General features: G+C 36.6%; 1 protein-coding gene across 1 annotated transcript in view; it reads right to left on the bottom strand.

Moving 5' to 3' along the window:
- Positions 1-17,666, bottom strand: part of myripb (myosin VIIA and Rab interacting protein b) — a 256,773-nt gene that overhangs the window by 46,009 nt on the left and 193,098 nt on the right. The window contains exons 3-4 of the mRNA XM_067378160.1: positions 6,372-6,508; positions 2,471-2,473 (exon numbers count right to left, since the gene is read on the bottom strand). Coding sequence (XP_067234261.1) covers positions 2,471-2,473; positions 6,372-6,508 — 140 coding nt within the window. The remainder of the gene's footprint in view (positions 1-2,470; positions 2,474-6,371; positions 6,509-17,666) is intronic.

Raw genomic sequence — 17,666 nt, 5'->3', positions numbered from 1 at the left:
TAATAATATTTTACAATATTACTGTTTTTACTGTATTTTTAATTAAATAAATGTAGCCTTGGTGAGCAGACGAAACGTCTTTTAAAAACATTAAAAATCTTAGTGGTTCCAAACTTTTGGACTGTACTGTGTATATATATATATATATATATATATATATATATATATATATATATATATATATATATATATATAAAATGATCATCAGACATGAAGCTCTGGAAAAGTGGGAGTGTAGAGGGGGGAGAAGAAGGGAGAGAACAACCAATGAAACAGAGACATACAACACACTCATTATACAGAATAATGAATATTAATATATGAGCATGGAGAAAATGACAAACTCACAAGCACAAGGAAAAAATGCAAAAGAATATTTAATAGGGCTAATAATAGGCTACTTTGATTATGTTTACGAGCACTGCAGTCTCAAAATCAGTCTTTTGTCTGTTAGAATAATCGTGTCGTCGCGTTCAGATAGACTACACCACTGTATCAGTGTCCAGTTTGCACATATAATTGATGACTTGATGAAATGTGTGCGCATAACTAAACCGTGCTGGTTAATGTTTGGTGCAGGAGAATGTGTGAAATAAAAACTTTTAACACGGATACTTTATTCTGCATGAGCTATGCGCACTGAAACCGAGCATATGCGCACTCCGCGTGTTTATCAATAACAATCGTATTTTTCATGTGTTTGTATTCAAACTTCAGTTCTGACTGCATCGTGAGCAAAATACAAACAACACGTGCTGTGCTGAGGGAAACAGCCTACAGCTCGCGTGTTTAAACGCAGCTAGAGCAGGCAGAGGTGAATGAGCCGCACTTTAGTGACATTTGAATTCTCTGTTGTAATGTGATCTCACGCAAACATATTTTCCATTTGTGCTGGTAGGTTACAGCAAAACAAACCACATGCACACAAACCTCTGCTCTGGTCGCGTCGCAGGAAAAAACATTGTGTTGTGGCACTGAGGAAACGAACACCAACTATATACTCTGAATGACAACAGACCGAGGCGAGAGAAGTGATACTTCCTCATGCATAATACTGCAATTATAATCTTATGCATACTACAGCGCAGTGATTGGATTAAAGGAGCTTTATGTCATGAATATATGTCGAGAAACAGTCTACGTCACCATGTTCGACCATGTCCATACATGGCCGAAAACACATGATGATGTCAGACGTTGCTCTGTTTGTGACGTTGCTCTGACTTAGCTTTTCAAACAGGAAGTCAGAAATCGCTCTGAAAAATGCAAAAATAACTATTTTTCACTTATGAATAACATTAATGAGTACCTTTAGTGTTTTCAATGATGTGCAGCCTATACATATCTGTTTACATCTCAAAAAAAGTGTTTTGGGGTTTCATGACACTTTAAGTGTTAGTAGCAGAAAAAATGGGCAAGTGTAACGATTTGAGCGAGCTTGACAAGGGCCAAATTGTGATGGCTAGACGATGGTCTGCAGTGGTCAGTATCTATCAATAGTGGTCCAAGGAAGGTACAGTGGTGAACCGGCGACAGGGTCATGGGCAGCCAAGGCTCATTTATTGAGTGAAGGCTGGCCCGTGTGGTCCGATCCAACAGACGAGCTACTGTAGCTCAAATTGCTCAAGAAGTTAATGATGGTTCTGATAAAAAGGTGTCAGAATACATAGCGCATCACAGTTTTTTTGCATATGGGGCTGCATAGCCGCAAACCAGTCAGGGTGCCCATGCTGACCCCTGTCCACCACCAAAAGTGCCAACAGTGGGCACGTGAGCATCAGAACTGGAGGTGGCCTGGTCTGATGATTCACGTTTCATGGAAACAGTATTCCCTGGTGGCTGTGGCCTCTTTCAGCAGGAAAATGCGCCCTGCCAAAAAGCAAAAATGGTTCAGGAATAACTGAACACAACAACGAGTTTGAGGTGTAGACCTGGCCTCAAAATTCCCCAGATCTCTATCCAATCAAGCATCTGTGGGATGTGCTGAACAAACAAGTCCGATCCATGGAGGCCCCACCTCGCAACTTACGGGACTTAAAAGGATCTACTGCTAACATCTTGGTGCCAGATACCAAAGCACACCTTCAGGGGTCTAGTGGAGTCCATGCCTCGATGGGTCAGGGCTGTTTTGGCAGCAAAAGGAAGACCAACACAATATTAAGAAGGTGGCCATAATGTTATGCCTACACCACTCTGGAGCATCACCATGCAACTCGTGTTTCATTGTGATTGATCATTCCACACACAACTTCCCATATTCTGCCAAAACATTAATTCTGTCTTTGATTTTTTTTTTCTGAGACAACAATGGCTTTTTAAGTAGAGCATTTGCTTACATTTTGCTAATTTCCTGACCAATAATTTGTGGTTAAGACAGTTAAAAGCTCTCAAATGTCAAATGCTGAAAAGTTAATTCATGCATTCATTAACTCAAGTGTAGATTATTGAATTGCACTACTGGGTGGTTGACCTGCTGGTTTATTACAAAAACTCCAGCTGGACCGAACTTCAGCAGCTACAGTCCTTATATTAAAATATAAGGACTGTAGCTGCTGAAGTTCGGTCCAGCTGGAGTTTTTGTAATAAACCAGCAGGTCAACCACCCAGTAGTGCAATTCAATATATATATTTAATTCATATATATATATACACATATATATATATATATACACATATATATATATATATATATATACACATATATATATATATATATACACATATATATATATATACACACATATATATATATATATACACATATATATATATATATACACATATATATATATATATACACATATATATATATATACACATATATATATATATATATATATATATATATATATACATATATATATATATATATATATATATATATATATATATATATATATATATATATATATATATATATATATATATATATATATATATATATTGCAGTTTTTATATTTTAATATATTTTAAAATATATTTATTCCTGTGATGGCAAAGCTGAATATTCAGCTTTGTCGTCAGTGTCACATGATCCTTCAAAAATCCTTATAATATGCTGATTTTGTGCTCAAGAAACATTTCTTGTTATTATGTTGAAAGCAATTGTGTTGCTTAATATTTTTGTGGAACCTGTGGAACATTTTTTTTTCAGGATTCCTTGGTGAATAAAGTTCAGAAGAATGGCATTTATTTTAAATTTATTTGAAAAAAGTTTTAAAGTGTCTTTATAGTTACTTTTGAACAATGTAATGCATCCTTGCAGAATAAAAGTATTAATTTCTTTCAAAAAATAAAATAAAATCTTCCTGACCCCAAACATTAGAAAGTGTGTATAAATATATTTTGTTTTAGCTTTTTTTAAAGGATAAGTGCACTTTCAAATGAAAATTACCCCAAGCTTTACTCACCCTCAAGCCATGTGTTTGACTTTCTTCTTTCTGATGAACACAATCAGAGAAATATAAAAAAATATAGATTATGGAAAAAATGGAACTGGCGTCGCGTCAGTTAATTTTTTTCCGTAAATTGAAAAGGGAAGGCATAGGACGTACCGTAAGCTTTTTGAACTGCGAGAGTTTAACACTTTCTTCATAAGTAGAATACGGAAGGCCGTCTGGCGGAAGCTAGATATTTTAATTCATAACTTGTTAAATATGGATTTTTTTTTTTTTACACAAACACACCGCTTTGCTTCAGAATAACTTTATTAAACTGCCGGGGCGTATGGAATATGTTTATGATGGATGGATATGGATGGAGACACTTTCTTCAGCTCATACTTGTTGATCACGTTCACTGCCATTATAAAGCTTGGATGTGTCAGGATATATTAATATTTCTCAGATTGTGTTCATCAGAAAAAAGAAAGTCATATACACCTAGGATGGCTTGAGGGTGAGTAAAGCTTGGGGTAATTTTTATTTGAAAGTGAACTAATCCTTTAAGTCTGAATATGCTTATTTTGTGATAAGTTATTTTTACTTTATGCACATAAAGTAAACCAAAGTTTAAATGAGCACAACAATAGGCATCCTGAAATCACACTTTTCTACAATGGAACTTGTGTAAAATGCACCATATTCATATTACAGAAATCATGTCTAAGTTATTCCCTTTTGTGGGAAAGCTAGAGACTATGTGACTAATAAGATAAGAACTGTAATGTATGTGAGAGGAGGAGAAACAGTCGCTAAAAACAATGTCTAATTGGTTGGAACTCCTCTAGGAGAATCAAGACATGAACAAATAATTAAGTTAACATTGGGTTAAGCATAGAGGAGACTTGTAAAATGGTCTAAGACGGAGGTTAGAGCCTAAATAAGCATCATGCACTTATTTTTCTTTTCCTTCTTTACTTAGTTTTTTTACTTTCCGTTGAGAGTCTTGCATTTTAAGTTAAGTTTTTGCCGCAAAGCTTCAGTCAACAACTCTATAGTTCAAACTTCAGCCATGAGACTCCGCTCCATTCATCGTCCAACACACAAGAATGTGACTGGCTTCCCCGAGACATCACTCCAGACATGAAGAGACATCCACGAACCACTGAACCTGGGAAACCTCTTTTCAGCAAGGATGCCACAAAAGGGAATCCCCATCAAAGACACAAACAACAAATGCAAGAAAGGCCCCCAGATTCTAGCCAAACTGCTACATTAAGAAAGTTATAACCACAATGAATAGTCAATGAGACGGTTAAATTAATGACTGATGGTTCGTTCAGGTTAGGTCTTAAAAAGTGCACATATTGTGAAAAAAATTTGGGATTTCATCATTTCACTCTCTTAAAACTCATTCTTTCCCCACTTTCTTCTTTTCTGCAACTCGTGTGAATGTGTGTGTGTGAGTAATAGTGAATAAAGTCTTGTTTGAATTTAAAGAGAAACTGCTGACCTTGTTACTTTGCTAGTAATAGTATTTTCAATATATTTTGGATATTAATATCCACTGCAGCGTTGATAGTTACGGCCTGTTTTATTTGTTCGACCATACAATAATTGATTCTGTCAAAATTCCTTATAAAATCAATTAATAATAATTAATAAAATGTGTTTATGAACTTGTTTAATACTACACAAAGCAGCATATCCATACTCTAACAAATGTAGCGTGATTGCTGTGTTAAAAAATAATTGTCAAAGTGATATATTCTTTCATAAAATCTATTAAATAAGTATTGCTTCACTATCTGCTCTGTTCTATCTTTTTGCCTCTCTCTCTCTCTGGGTGCAGTAAAAGTGTGGTGTTATAGAGACAGACCATTTAACAGCTGCAGCCATGACCTACTGCGAGATCACTTCAATGTTTCTTATTTAATTTGATCTGTGTGTTTTTCAAGGACAGAGAGAAACAGTCAAGCAGGCTTCAACACACAAACACACATTCATTCTCTTACAGGCTAACTATAGCTGACCTATACAAACTGCAAATGCATATAAATAAAATCTAGCTCTCTTGCACAGATTAACCTGTACAAGGACGTGAACCCTCATGACACACAAGCACACAGAGAAATAAACATGAGGACTAGAGTGCAAATGAAACTATAAAGCAGTGACAGATCATTTATGAGGAGGAGGAGGAAGTTACTCAATCATTACGTCACTGTCCACACACACATTCAATGTGCTCACTGACTCATGTTGGATAATCCGTATTTCTCGTTTCAAATGAAAGCCTAGCAGCAGTAATCCTATTTCATCTGATAGCGAGAGATAGAGAGAGATGAAAGGTATATGTGGGTGTAGTAGTCTGATGGTAAGGGGATAATTTCATTTTACACTATACTACACATGAAATTGTTTTAGTGGTGAGCTACTACTATCACTATTGCACTTACTGTTTTAATCACATGGACTGCTAGCAATACTATATAGTAGTTATTGTAGTATAACACTGCTAGCATATACTAACATAGCATTCTACTAACAGCATCTCTTCTATTGTAGCATTAGCATATATAACTTGCTAATCTGTAGCCTACTGTGGTATCACTAATTTTGGATGTACCTAAACACTGAATGCCTCGTCTCTACCTACATATTAGTACAATTTATACAACTCACTACAGTTTCCAGCTTGTTCCAGAAATGAACACTAGATGCAGTAAAACACAAACAAGGTTTTGTTTACATAAATTATGATCACAGTGGCAGATTATCAATTAATAAAGACTAATCTTTGAGTGACTAATTGTACATTACTATGTTACAACTCATTATGTACTTCTGTACTTCTTCCTTACAGAGTAAACTTGCTCTGTAGCTCACATGGTACAACAGACCCATGAAAGTGATAAAGTGAGTTGTATGTAACTTACAGTATTAAAATAATACACACAGTGCATTCTAGATGTAGTGTGTATTTGATACCTGGTAACTCAGATAATGCTCCTCTTTCGATGATGTGTTTCCTGTAGAGGGTCTTCAGCACTTTGGCGCTGCCAAATCTCTTAAACCGACTCTTCACATTATTGTAGTACCATTCTAGGTACTGTGTCCTCAAGAGCCTACACACAAAAGACAGTGGGTGGATGTTAAATGGAACATAATAAAGTTATATTATTTCCACTATACAAATAGACACAAAGCAATACTAAAAGAAAGGCTATTCTTATAATGCTGAGATTCTGTAGTGTGAAACCAGTCACTGTTACTATAAAACTGTATTTAATTTATATTAGAGCACTATTTTAAAAATCAATTGTGTATGCATTGCCAAAATAGAACTAATGTCATTCTCTGCACTATTACATAGAGTAAAAATACTTTGTAATTAGTGTGTAGTCACTGCTCAGTGACAACTATTAGGCTGACATTGCTTTATTACAGACATTGTGCAGTCATTGCTCTGTTTTAATGATTGTGCTGTCACTGTTCTATTATAACTATTTAAGATCAATGACCTATTGCAATTAAATAATAAAAAAAAATCTTTATTATTATAAATACTGATCTATCATTGCCCTTTGACTTGCTTTACTACATTAATCATGGAGTCATTGTTCTATAACTATTGTGCTGCCACTACTCCACTTAGGCTAGAGCATTCCTTTAATAGAACTGTCAAGTAATCTCTATGACAACTATGTGCTTTATCACAATATAAGTAGATCAGTGCTTTACTGTGTAGTATAATTTATTCCTATGATACAGTGACTGCCTACTTTTGTTTTCCTCATTCATTTTCCCCATAGGAATTGCAAAAAATCTTTAGAGTTTTCCCAAAACTCATATATATTCAAGAGGAAATTTTAATCTAAATGAGATCTGAATTAAATCTGTGAAGGGAATTAAAATGCTCATCTGTGAGCCTGCCAAGCTCCCTGACACTTCCCATGGCAAAAGAGACCATTACCATAATTGGCTTTCTGAAGCTTTAATGAATAGAACTTGTGTCCATTGGGCAACATGAGCAGAGGAGGACAGAGATGGATGATAAGTGAGAATCAGGCATAGGGTGTTGGGGTTTTTAGTAAATGAAACCTAAAATTGATGTGTTTCTCTTTCTGTGTATTATGAACTGTAGATATGTATAAAAAGTACTGAGAAATTATGCTTAATTTACTGGTGTTACCAGTATTGCGTCAACATTTTCGGTAGGGATGTCCAGATCCGATCACATGATCGGAAATCGGGCCCGATCATGTGGTTTCAGACTCGATCGGAATCGGACATTACCTCCTGATCAGGACTCGGATATATATGTATTAGGGGTGCATACGGTTCTCCACTTACGGACTGCACCTGCACTGCGGTCCATCTCGAATGACGACGCATCTATTGGTTAATATGGTTTGTTTAAAATAGCAACGTGGAAAACAGACAGAGTTCAGATAATGTATGTTTCAGTCGATGGATGCACAAAACGTTACAACAACGATAATCAGAAAGCGTGGACAAAACAGTCACTCTTTGTAAACTGTTAACTGCGAGTGCCGTCTGCTCTAATGTCCAGTCATTTACGTCGTCATGTTGATAGCGCGCGAGCGCAGGTGTGACCTGAACAGCACACGTTGCTGTCTGTATTTAAACTAACTCGTTTAAGCCTTGCTGATTTAAACCTTAAAGAACAAGACGCGAAAGAGAACTCGCACGCGCTGTGAGAAGATTTGTGTGCGCTCCTCCTCCTCATTCATACAAAAATTATGTCAACATGCCCGTCCTAGCGAGTATCCTAGCAAACATAGTCGGTTATGTCTTAAGTGAAACGTATATTAGTCGAGAAAGACAGCGCATGTGGAACAGTATAGGCCTATGTACTGGATCGTGCATGTCTTAAAGGGAAAACAACTATTCCTGCTGCCTGTATTTAATGTTAAATCAAACAACAAAAAACAAAGAAATCACTCACTGCTCTTGACTGAATAGTTTTTGTAACTTCAATAATGATTAATCTTTATTTATTTAATACAGTAAAGATAATATGCAGTGATATTTTATATTTGATTACTATTTGAAAACTGAATACCTGAAAAACTTGAAAAGCACTGTTCCTGGATCTGTTTTTTCACTCTTCTTTATCCTTTTTTATGTAGGCTATTAAGTATCGGATCGGGACTCGGTATCGGCAGATACTCAAAATCAAATGACTCGGACTCGGACTCGAGGACAAAAAAACGTGATCGGGACATCCCTAATTTTCGGTAACATTTTATTTTACAGTGTCCTTGTTACATGTTACATGTAGTTACACGTGACTAACCCTAAACCAAACCCTAACCCTATAGTACATGTACTGTAGTTAATTATTATTACTCAGTACTTAAATGTATAATTACACTGTAACACGGACACCTCAAAATAAAGTGTAACCACATTTTCTCTATTAAAAGTAAAAAATGAAAAAATAATTATTAAAAAACATTTAATTGTTTAGACAAACCAAATTAGTTCAACTGAAATTCAGGGGTGTTGCAACCGTGGAGCAGGTGATTCTGTCCCCTGTTTTCCAACACACCACCACCATTCCCGTCCATGTTCTCTGGTTTTGGTAACTACATTCAGCCAATCACAGGTGATTATAAGTGTTGCTCTGTTCTTTCTGTTATTCACTGTCAATTTTATTTGGCAGGCTGAGAACTTTCTGTTCTTTCTGTTCTCATGTCATATGTATGTGTATATGTATGTACTAAGAGCTCCTGGGTAGGGTTGCACCAGCCGTTCGTAAGTTCTTTCTTAAATTGGAACGTAAAGTCCACACTAGTGGCTTAGTAACTACTAGCTAGTTTGTAACTAACTCTGTACTTTATTCGGTTGCACCATTTGTTCTTAAGGCAGAATGTAGCTAGTAGCTCGTAAGGTCTCCGTAAAGTAATGCGTAGTCGCATAATATGACGTTTACCTTCAGTTATCCTTCAAATACAGGAGCAGAAGTTGTTGAAATTCCGTGAATTTCAGTTTATCCTTCATTCGGACTTATTTTGCCTCACGTAGCTAACAGTAAAAATAAGTTCGCATTAAATATAATAGCCTACTACTTAATCATAAATGTTTTTATATGTAAATAACATTCAGAAACTGTATTTGAAACTAAATTAATAAGGATCAATAAATAAATACTGAAACAACAACAAAAACACAAGAAATTACAGATTTTATTTGACATGCACAACACGGAGTGATAGGACCGATGCACACAGCGGTGCGCTGTTTAACGGGTTCGTGTTGAAGAGTGTCTAACAAAGTAATCTTTTCACATGATGTTCTCTCTCTTAAAATTTAAGAGAGTGTAAATGTCAGCAGCATCATATATGTGTAAAGAATGAAGTCTGTCAGGTAAAACAAGAGCTTATTGATGCAGTTCAGTCAGTCTGCTATTTTATTCCAACCGTTACTCCTGATAGGAGGCTTCCGTAAATATTTAGTGTATACGTAGAGTTACGCTTCAACTAAGTTTAATGGTGCAAAACAAAAATATTTAGTAGTGCGTAAGTTGTAACTTAGTGCCCATTTACGTCAAAACTAGTTTACGTTGTAACTTGCGCACAGCTGGTGCAACTGGCCCCTGTAGAAAACCACAACAAATTCCTTGTGTGTTTTTGCGCATCTGGCGAATAAAGCTCATTCTGATTCTGATGTTAAATGCACTGCAGTAAAAACAGAGGACAATATCATAATTCTTTCAAACACACAATGTATTTTAATTTCTATCATGACAACATTCGGAAGAGTTTAGCATGGTAATGGATATGACAATTTTAATGTATTTAGTCTTGGCAGAATAGATCTGCTGTGCTGCTGTTTTTATTGCTACTGCTGCAGAGCAAGTACAGACACTTGCTATACTGTCAATACATACACAGACACTGTGCTGTGAGCATATAAGACATACTGCTGCTGCACAAATAGCATATGTGAAATTACCTGTTGCAGGTGGGGCTGGGGAAGGTGGAGGGTTTCAGAGGAACTTTGAAAGCATGCTCCAAACTGCTACAGCTAACACTGGCCAACTATTTCAATGTTGAGGAGCAAGCTTATTGCCTGCAGATTCAACAGGAACCAATCAGCTTGTGCCATGTAGTTTACGATGTAATTGTAAGCAGGTAGCAGTATATGTGCCATCTAGAGATTCATGACAGAACTTGGTATTTATTTCTCAAATTGAATTTCTATGCTATCATTTGAGGTAACATTAGAAATGATCTTTCCCATTAAAGAAAACAACTTGTTTTGCACTGAATATTTAATTTTTATATCAGCTTTTAGTTCATTACTTCTATGTTCTTAACTTTAACTGGTATGTAGGAAAGGCATCTTATCTAAGGGCATTAATTAAAGCTATTGCTACATTAGACTGATAAAAAATGCATGAATGAGAAAATAAAGCATGGGTTGTGATGTTAAATGTTAAAAAGAGGTATAAAGTGTGTTAAGTCACAAAAAATGTCTCAACGAGGTACTTGCACCCAGCACTGCACATTTTGTATGGGTGTGTCTCAGTTAGCTACCTAGTTCACTGACTAGGATGTCGGCCATTTTAAGGACTGTCTAAAGTCCTTAAAGTCCTTAGGCTGCATCCGAAATCTTAAAAATGCTGCCTTTGGAGGAAGCATTGCAATGTAGGAAGGCATCAAGTCATGTCCAAATCTAATGTTAGCTTCACTTCCTGTCTCCTGAGATACCTCCATCTGATCGATTTTTGAAGGCAGCATAGATCTATGCCTTTGATATCCCACAATCCTGTGCTTTCCATTTTGTGACAGTTGATGAGGTGAATCAGGTGTGTTAGATGAGGGAGATTGTGCAGTGCTGGGGATCCACCAGGACACGTTTGAAAACTCCTGGTCTGACACAAACCACCCTTCAGCATACAGATGTGGCCACTGAGAATGTGTGTCAAAGTGAAAGGGATCCTGCGAAATCACACGGTAACATGCAGGACCACAAGGGTTACTTTAACACAGCAAAGACATGATCAGTAAGGGGCAGTCATGTTTCATTCTTAGTCATGTCACATACTGAAACCAATGATCTGCTTGGCCAGCGGATGTGAACCTGATGTGCTCAATTGAGCTCTTTTTCCTCGATTATTGCACTTGAACGGTCAAATACAAACACAATTATGACAAAAATGCTAGTCTGGGTGAGTATGCAGGTATATGTAAACAGTTTGGAGAAAATAAGATGTGCATCAATATGTTGGATCAGTGCAACATCTTAATGAACCTTCTGCTGTCTTTGTCTTTAACGTTGATCAAATAACAAAAGAACAAGAGAAAATCTATATTTAGCTTAAACTATATTTAATTCATACAGTGAAGACTATGCAATGTTTTATTTTACATTTGAATATTTCATTCAATTTCTGTAGTATTTTTTTATCTAAATACATTTCATAGATAGACTGCATTTCATTAAAGGGAACCCCTGGTGTTAAGAATTGTATGGCTTAATATAATGTAAATGATGTCTCTTACTGAAATATGTAGTAAAAAACCCATGACAGATTTACGTTATTTAAAAAATCCATGACATATTTGGACAATGGGTGGTGCCATTTTGTTTGCGTTCTATGTCGGTGACATCAAATGGTTGCACTCATTGTTCTACTGACACTGTCTTATTGCAGCAGCTTTTGGTTGTAATTTTCAGTTGATGAGCCACAAGAGAAGCGATGTACACTGCCTTCCAAAAGTTTGGAAACACCCCTGCAATGTGTGGTTGTGGTGAGCAGGGCGGGCGAGAGCCGTGAGGGAACGGCGCGAGGCCAGTGACGCGAGGGACCGGCTTTTAGTCTCTCACGGAGGAGCTCCGGAAGCATAAAAGGAGGAGCGACGACAGTGAAGGATGAGAGAGGACCAGGCCCGGACTTTATTTTATGTTTTATTATGTTTGTGTGGCCGGCAGACGTCCGCGAGGGTCTGCCGGCATTACTTTCGTTTTGTATCTGTTTATTTTGAATTAAAGTTTTGTTTGAACGTTCGCCAGTTCCCGCCTCCTTCTTCCCGTATCTAAGAACTGTGTTACAGTGGTTTTTGATGATATCAGCATAAATCCTTATCATTTTTTGGTGCAAATACATTAAAGTAACTTGACATTATCATTGAAGACTAGCAATAATAATTTTCATTTTGATTACATAATAATGGCAATATATACATGTCAAAGTCAGACAAGCTGTGATGCCTGGTTACTGGTTTAAACTTGGCCAAGGTTTGTAAAAGATTTCTGGGTCAGCACACTTTAATAGCTTCAACAATTGATTGCCAATTAAGTTTAGAATACAATGAAGCAATTAGAACCCAGTTTAGGTCAGATAGCTTGCTAATGGTGGATATTTTGATGAATCGAAAATTAAAAAATTAAAAGTTTTTTCTATGTATAAACTGTTTATATAATAAAATATGTTTTCGTAGTTTGCGTTGTCCCTTATCAGTGCAAAATTATCACAAATCAAAAAGGATTCATGCCAATATTGTCCAAAACCCCACTTTTCTAGGGCGTTTCCCACCTTTTGGAGGGCAGTTTAAGTTTTTTACTGCTTTACTAGCGATAAGAGGAGAAAAGAATAGGAAGTTGTGCAGAATGTGGATGAATAAAACTTCCTAACTGCTTTTTTGTTCTCTTCACTTTAGCCCTGATGATTGAGGCTTTTTATCTGTATGTTTTGGTGCAACGGTAATCTAGTAACACATACAGGTCTTAATATCCGTGGGGTTCCTTTTAAAACACAATCAGCCTTTTCAATTTGAGCCAGAGCGCAAAATTAATGAGGATGAAAACATCAAAGACATGCAATGTCTCTGTGGCTATTCGAACTGATGTATGATTGACATGTAAAAATCGTCTGATATGTCACCTGAATACATTACTCACAGTTAAATATGCTGAGAAGATGCTAATGTTTTATGCGATCACAGATATCTCGTGCATCAGTCTCCACGACAGGTGCGGCATTTGGTTAAAGCATACACTTATATCCATCGGCAACTGTAAACTCTTTCAGCTGTGGTCTTCTAAAAGCTTCAAAGGCACCAGGGCTTGTGAAGAGAACAAAAACGCAGATCTTTAGGGAAGTTTTATTCGTCCACATGCTTTACAACTTCCCATTATTTTCTCCTCTTATCACTAGTAAAGCAATAAAGACTTACATCTCTTCTCTTGTGGCTCATTGACTGAAAATTACAAACAAAAGCTGCACAATGTGGCATCGTGTATTATATTCCGAGTTGTGTTGCGTAGCAATATGACAGTGTCAGTAGAACAGTGAGTGCAACCATTTGACGTCACCGACATAGAACACAAACAAAATGGTGCCACCCATTGTCCAAATCGGTCCAAATATGTCATGGATTTTTTAAATAACGTAAATCTTTCATGGGTTTTCTACTACATATTTCAGTAAGAGACTTCATTTACGTTATATTAAGCCATACAAGTCTTAACACCAGGGGTTCCCTTTAAATGCTCTATGTAAATGGCTGACCTTTTATAACTCTCTGGAAAATACAAGCCCTATCTGTTCCCATGGGGAGTTTTACCAGTGCTGTAGCTCTTCTCACCTGTTTTGTGAATGTACATATTGAATTTGTTTGGCCCTTGGTCACATCAGCTGACAACTGTGTACCCCCAATTTTAAAATGGCTGCTACACCCCTGCGGAAACTTATATCTACAAACATGTAACTTGAAAGGGTCAAACTTTAAATTCAACAGCATTTTAGATACACTGACTCAAGTCAAGTTTACCTGGCATCAGTGATGGTTAGAATTAAAATGCATTGATTAAAACAACTGCTTTAGGCTAAAGAAATGTTTTGGTGATTGATGAGATGTCCTTTTACAAAGACTAATGAGCATATTTGTAACCATACATTTTACACTAATTCGATTATATTGGCTGTAAAAAAAAAAAAAAAAAAAAAAGTTAAAAAAAGAAGAAAAAAAAGAAAGAAAAAAAAATTAAAATGCTTTGAATGGCTTGTTAGTTTAGTACGGCAAAACATACATGCATTCATGCATACATATATACATAAATAAATAAATAAACAAATAAAGAGCACTAGCAATGTCAAGGTCATGGGTTTGAAGGCCAGGGAATGTATAAATATATCTTTAATACATTTGCCGCATTGGATAAATTCATCTGCCAAATGTGTAAATGAAAATGATGACCTGCAAAATATGAACTTTGTACTTTTAATTTCTAAATAAAAATGTAAAGAGTAAAAAAAAAAAATTCTCTTGGAAAATATAATTGAGTAATTGAAAGTTTCAATTGAACTAAACAATGTTTAGGGCTGAACACTCATTTTGGACAAAGATGGCCAGACTATCACAGACATATACAACAGGGCTGCGTTCAGTCCCGACAAAACGTTGCAAAACGTTTTTTAAACAGAAACGGTGGCGCGTTGAACACCCTGTTGTGATGACGCAAGCGTTGCAACTATGGCAGCTGAGAAGGCCATTCTTTGTGTTCTTTTTGAAGAATTTTCGGAGGCTGATGAAGTCGATATAAATACAAGTTTAATACTGCAAAGTACCCTCAATGTTACAGCCACTGCCCTTGCCGTCCAGAATAAAAGAGAGAACATCTCAGTCGAGTGAAGGGATTTGTGAAAACTTCTAATTATTTTGATACAACATTTGCCTTGCATCTCAGGATGAAAAGACAAACATTTCAGGTGAAGGATAATCCACTTCTTACCTCCAAGACTGTGTTATGATCTATATTATTTTATTGTTTAATAGGCTTATCATTATTGCTGATCACTGTTGTTGTGCTTTGATATTGTAATATTTACCATTATATAATCAGAGGAGTATAGAAAAGTTTATTAAAGTGTAACACCAAAATATATAAGTAAAGTATTTTTATGTTACATTAATACCCAGTGTGCTGTCTCTTTAATACCGCGTGGGTTATATACATCTTGCCGCTGATTGGGCTGACATTTCTGACACACCCACCAAACAAGAGAAAACGTATCTCAAACCTGTTGCACACCGTTGCACACCGTTTCCAGGAAACGTGTCGTTCAACCCGGAAACCGTAGCAAAACGTTGCGCACCGGTGTGAGCTTGAACGTGCCCCAGTTCTTTCTGGTTCTCGAATCTGATTGGCTGATACGATATTCCCTCAGTATAATCACTGGAACTGTTTCACCATGTGTTTCACTCCACTTGCGGCATCTGTCATAGTGGTCGAGCAAATCCACCATATTTTTTTTTACAAATACTACTGTCACAGTTCCCTTGTCTCCCGGACTCCATTTCCCATGCTCCTCTTGTCTCCACACCTGCACTCACTTCCCTCGTCATCTCCCCATCATCACTCATCACCTGCACCTGAACTTCATCATCAGCACTGCCTTTATAATGGACTCACTCCCTTCACTCCCTGTCCGTTCTTGATGTTACTTAAATGTTATCTTATTGGTAAATGTGTGATTGTGTGCTATCTCTTGCGTTCTTCATTAAAAAAAACCCTGCATTGTGGACATCCATTAAAGTCTCATCTCTCCAATACAACACACCCGTAACTACAGTGTGTGCAGAATTATTAGGCACGTTGATTTTCTGATCATTTTTTTTTTTTTTTTTCAGGCACAGCTTACCAATTCCAAACCACATTAATCTTAATAACTATTATTAAATTTGTATTTAATCATTTATAAGTGATATATAATTGTTCATGAAGGCTGGAAATGAAAAACGCCTTATATTCAGAAACATAATGTTTACTTTTATAGATAAAATGAGCCAAAAAATAGATTGAACTCAGACTGGTGCTGGTAACTCAATGCACAGGACAATGGTGACACCAGAATAAAAATATTAATGATTCTAATGCTGAAACACATTTATTTTACATGAATATGTTTGCATTCGGTCACTGACTAAATATATTTAAAATAATGTAGGCCACTTTTTACTGGTAACATAAGACATTTGGCATTATCAGGACCCACAAATATTCCCCCATTACATTATATTCAACATTATATATAGTGGTTTAATGTAGTGCTGACACTAACACTCTGTAAAATTGAAGTTTTTCTCACACAGTAATTTTCATTTTGGTTGAACTATACACAAAACATTGTCACTATCCGATACGATATTGTTGTATTTTTGTATTGTGATATGGTAATGATGGGTCGGAAGACAGAGGATCCATTTGCAGTTTTATTAATAGCGTTAGTATCAGACAGGAGTGAGACAATACCGTAGTCGGGGACAGGCAAGGGTCGAGGCTGGCAGCAAACAGGCATAAACAGGTAACAGGCAGAGTTCAAGACAGGCGGCTAACAATCACAAGGTCGATAAACAGGCAAGAGTCGAGGCAGGCGGCAAGATTCAGCAGAGATATTCAGTCCAGGTAATAACAGAAGTTCAGTCCACAATAAACGCTCAGAAATGATCACTACAGCAAATCAAGACTTCGCGACAGAGTGTGTGTTTGTGTCTTAAATAGTGTGAGTGTGATAAGGTGCAGGTGCATGGGTAATCAGTCCCAGGAATGCGGGCCTATGGGAATTGGAGTCCAGATACGAATAGTCAATATTCAGGGGATGGCTCCCTCCGGTGGTCCGGAGGATGCGCCGGAGAAGCTGTATTCGTGACAGATATATTGTGACATGATATATTGTGATATATTGCCCCGACTGGTGGAGGGCTGCAGTGATGGTTGACTTTCTACAACTTTCTCCCATTTCTCCATTATTTGTGTACACTCAGAGTAAAAACAAAATGTTGTGCTTTTTGCAAAATAAAGAAAACTAACATGATGCGCCCTCTCGTCTCCCTCTGAATTAAGTAAATCTGATAGTTCTCAGAAAATGAACTGTAACTTAGTGAATACTAATCACAAAAAAATGACACTTCTGTCTAAAAAACATTGAAATGTCAGGTTTTAAATCGTGTAAGTCAAATGGGAAAAAAAAATTCTGTATTTATGTAATCTGTATGAAAAGAGAGCCATGTCAGAAGTCCGTGATTCAGCTTATTGTCTGCTAATGCGGCCACGCCCACGGAGCCAGCGCTATTCAGAGGCAAATTCTGAGGCAATAAATGCTGAATAAATATTACTCCTCTGTGTAGAAAATTGACATAAACATAAGAGAATCCATCAACATTTATCCAAATGTGCATGCTTTTAAGCTAAAAGCCTATATGAAATGCCATAGAGGTAACATAACTGTTTAGACACTTTGCATCACAA

The sequence above is a fragment of the Chanodichthys erythropterus genome, chromosome 23, assembly GCF_024489055.1.
Source record: "Chanodichthys erythropterus isolate Z2021 chromosome 23, ASM2448905v1, whole genome shotgun sequence".
In the NCBI taxonomy this organism is placed as follows: Eukaryota; Metazoa; Chordata; class Actinopteri; order Cypriniformes; family Xenocyprididae; genus Chanodichthys; species Chanodichthys erythropterus.
The sequence above is the reverse complement of the archived record's forward strand: the minus strand, read 5'-3'. Positions and strand labels throughout refer to the sequence as shown.